The sequence below is a fragment of the Octopus bimaculoides genome, chromosome 18 (genome assembly GCF_001194135.2).
Source record: "Octopus bimaculoides isolate UCB-OBI-ISO-001 chromosome 18, ASM119413v2, whole genome shotgun sequence".
Lineage (NCBI taxonomy): Eukaryota > Metazoa > Mollusca > Cephalopoda > Octopoda > Octopodidae > Octopus > Octopus bimaculoides.
The window spans coordinates 3,616,140-3,618,103 of NC_068998.1; the positions used below are offsets into that span (position 1 = coordinate 3,616,140).

The following is a 1,964-nucleotide window of genomic DNA, read 5'->3' on the forward strand; positions in this document are numbered from 1 at the left end:
CTTGACTCTTCTCAACAAAATGAGCAAAATGGATGGGGTTTTCAATTGTACTAGGGACCTACACCCATTTAGCACAGAGGGGTGCCTCTTACAGTAGGCGTTCAAAGAGCTTACTATCCGCATGCCTTCATTCCATCATGGAATCTTGGAGTATTTTGCCATTTGCAGCACATAACAGAGATATTAAAAATCAAGTGATGCCTGTGACAGGATCTTATATATATATATATATATATATATATATATATATATACGCACACACACATGATGGGCTTTCAGTTTCCATCTACAAGGCTTTGGTTGAATCTTGGCTATATAGTCAAAGACACTTACCCGAGGTGCCATGCAGTGGGACTGAACCTGGAACCAAGTGGTTGGGAAGCAAGTGTCTTACCACACAGCCAGACCTGCACTTATACAATCCTCCATGAAAGCATGTCCATTCGTAGTTTGATAGGATAGAGAAAATGTTTATTAAGAGCGTATATATGGATGTAACACAAAGATGCAATTAAGAAAAAAAAACCCAAAACACTCACGATATGGAATATAACCATGTTCTTCTAAGAAGGATTCCTGCTCCTTGATAATGGTCTTCTGTTGTTCCATTATCATAGAAGTTAAGTCTGTGATGCTTCGAAACTGGACATAAGAATTCTGTAGATGTTGGTATAAATTGTTGCATTCCGACTGAAGAATTATAGCAGCAGAACAAGACAGAAGAATATGGAATTAGTTAATTTGAGATTTTGCATAAAAGAAAACACAAAATTCCATCAAAAAATAAAAGTATATATATGTATGTATGTATGATCATCAGTCTGATTTGGCATGGTTTTCTATGGCTGGATGCCTTTCCTAATGCCAACCACTCTGAGAGTGCAATGGGTGCTTTTACATGCCATTTGTGTAACACTGGAGTGCGTTCTTATGTGCCACCGGTATCTGCCACGACTGCGATTTCGCTCAGCTTGATGGGTCTTCTTCTCAAGTAAGACATAATATCAACGGTCTTGGTCATTGCCTCTGTGAGGCCTAACACTTGAGAGGTACTCAGCCACTTTGCCTCCATGAGGCCCAATGTATATATATATATATATGACTGGCCCTCGTGCCGGTGGCATGTAAAAGTATCCACTACACTCTCAGAGTGGTTGACGTTAGGAAGGGCATCCAGCTGTACAAACTTTGCCAGATCAGCTTGAGCCTGGTGCAGCCTTCTGGCTCACTAGTCCTCAGTCAAACAATCCAACCCATGCCAGCATGGAGAGCGGACTATGACGATGACATGTATATGTGTATGTATGCACCAGTATGGCCACAGTCAAATGTCTGAAACAAGTGGAAGATAATAGATTCCCCCACCCCTTTAAAAACAAGGAAACAAAAAGTGATAAAATTAATAATAATAATAATCATACCAACAACAACTAACAAAGATGAGCTCGTTAATTCATTATCAAGGCACAGATCGTTTACACTTTGGTCGAAGACTAGCAGCTAATAGCCTATAGAGATAACCAGAGAGATAAACATGGAAAGAGAGAGAGAGAGAGAGAGAGGAAAGAGAGGTTAAATTAATTAGACAATAATTTTTTCTTCAATATGTAGTTTTGTCTATGTTTTGTCCTGTCCTTATGTGTTTTTTTTCCTTTGTTTTTGTTTTTTGTAAAAATCTTTATTGCATTCTTTCACTGTTTCTTTTACGCAATATTTCTTATCTTTACACACACACACGTACTCATATCTACATAGATATTATATACTCATACCCTCATATCATCATCTACATACACACACACACTTCTATCTAGTTAAATACACATACCTCATATATGTGGACGTTTATCGATGATATCTATATTTGTATACACACATATATATATGTGTGTGTGTGTGTGTGTGTGTATGTAGACGTGTGTGTGTGTATATACATGTGTGTATATATATATATACATATATAT

General features: G+C 37.6%; 1 protein-coding gene across 1 annotated transcript in view; it reads right to left on the bottom strand.

Annotated features, from left to right (window-relative positions):
- LOC106880593 (uncharacterized) overlaps positions 1–1,964 on the bottom strand; it is a 36,223-nt gene that overhangs the window by 6,666 nt on the left and 27,593 nt on the right. The window contains exon 3 of the mRNA XM_052974511.1: positions 527–690. Within this exon, the coding sequence (XP_052830471.1) occupies positions 527–690 (164 nt within the window). The remainder of the gene's footprint in view (positions 1–526; positions 691–1,964) is intronic.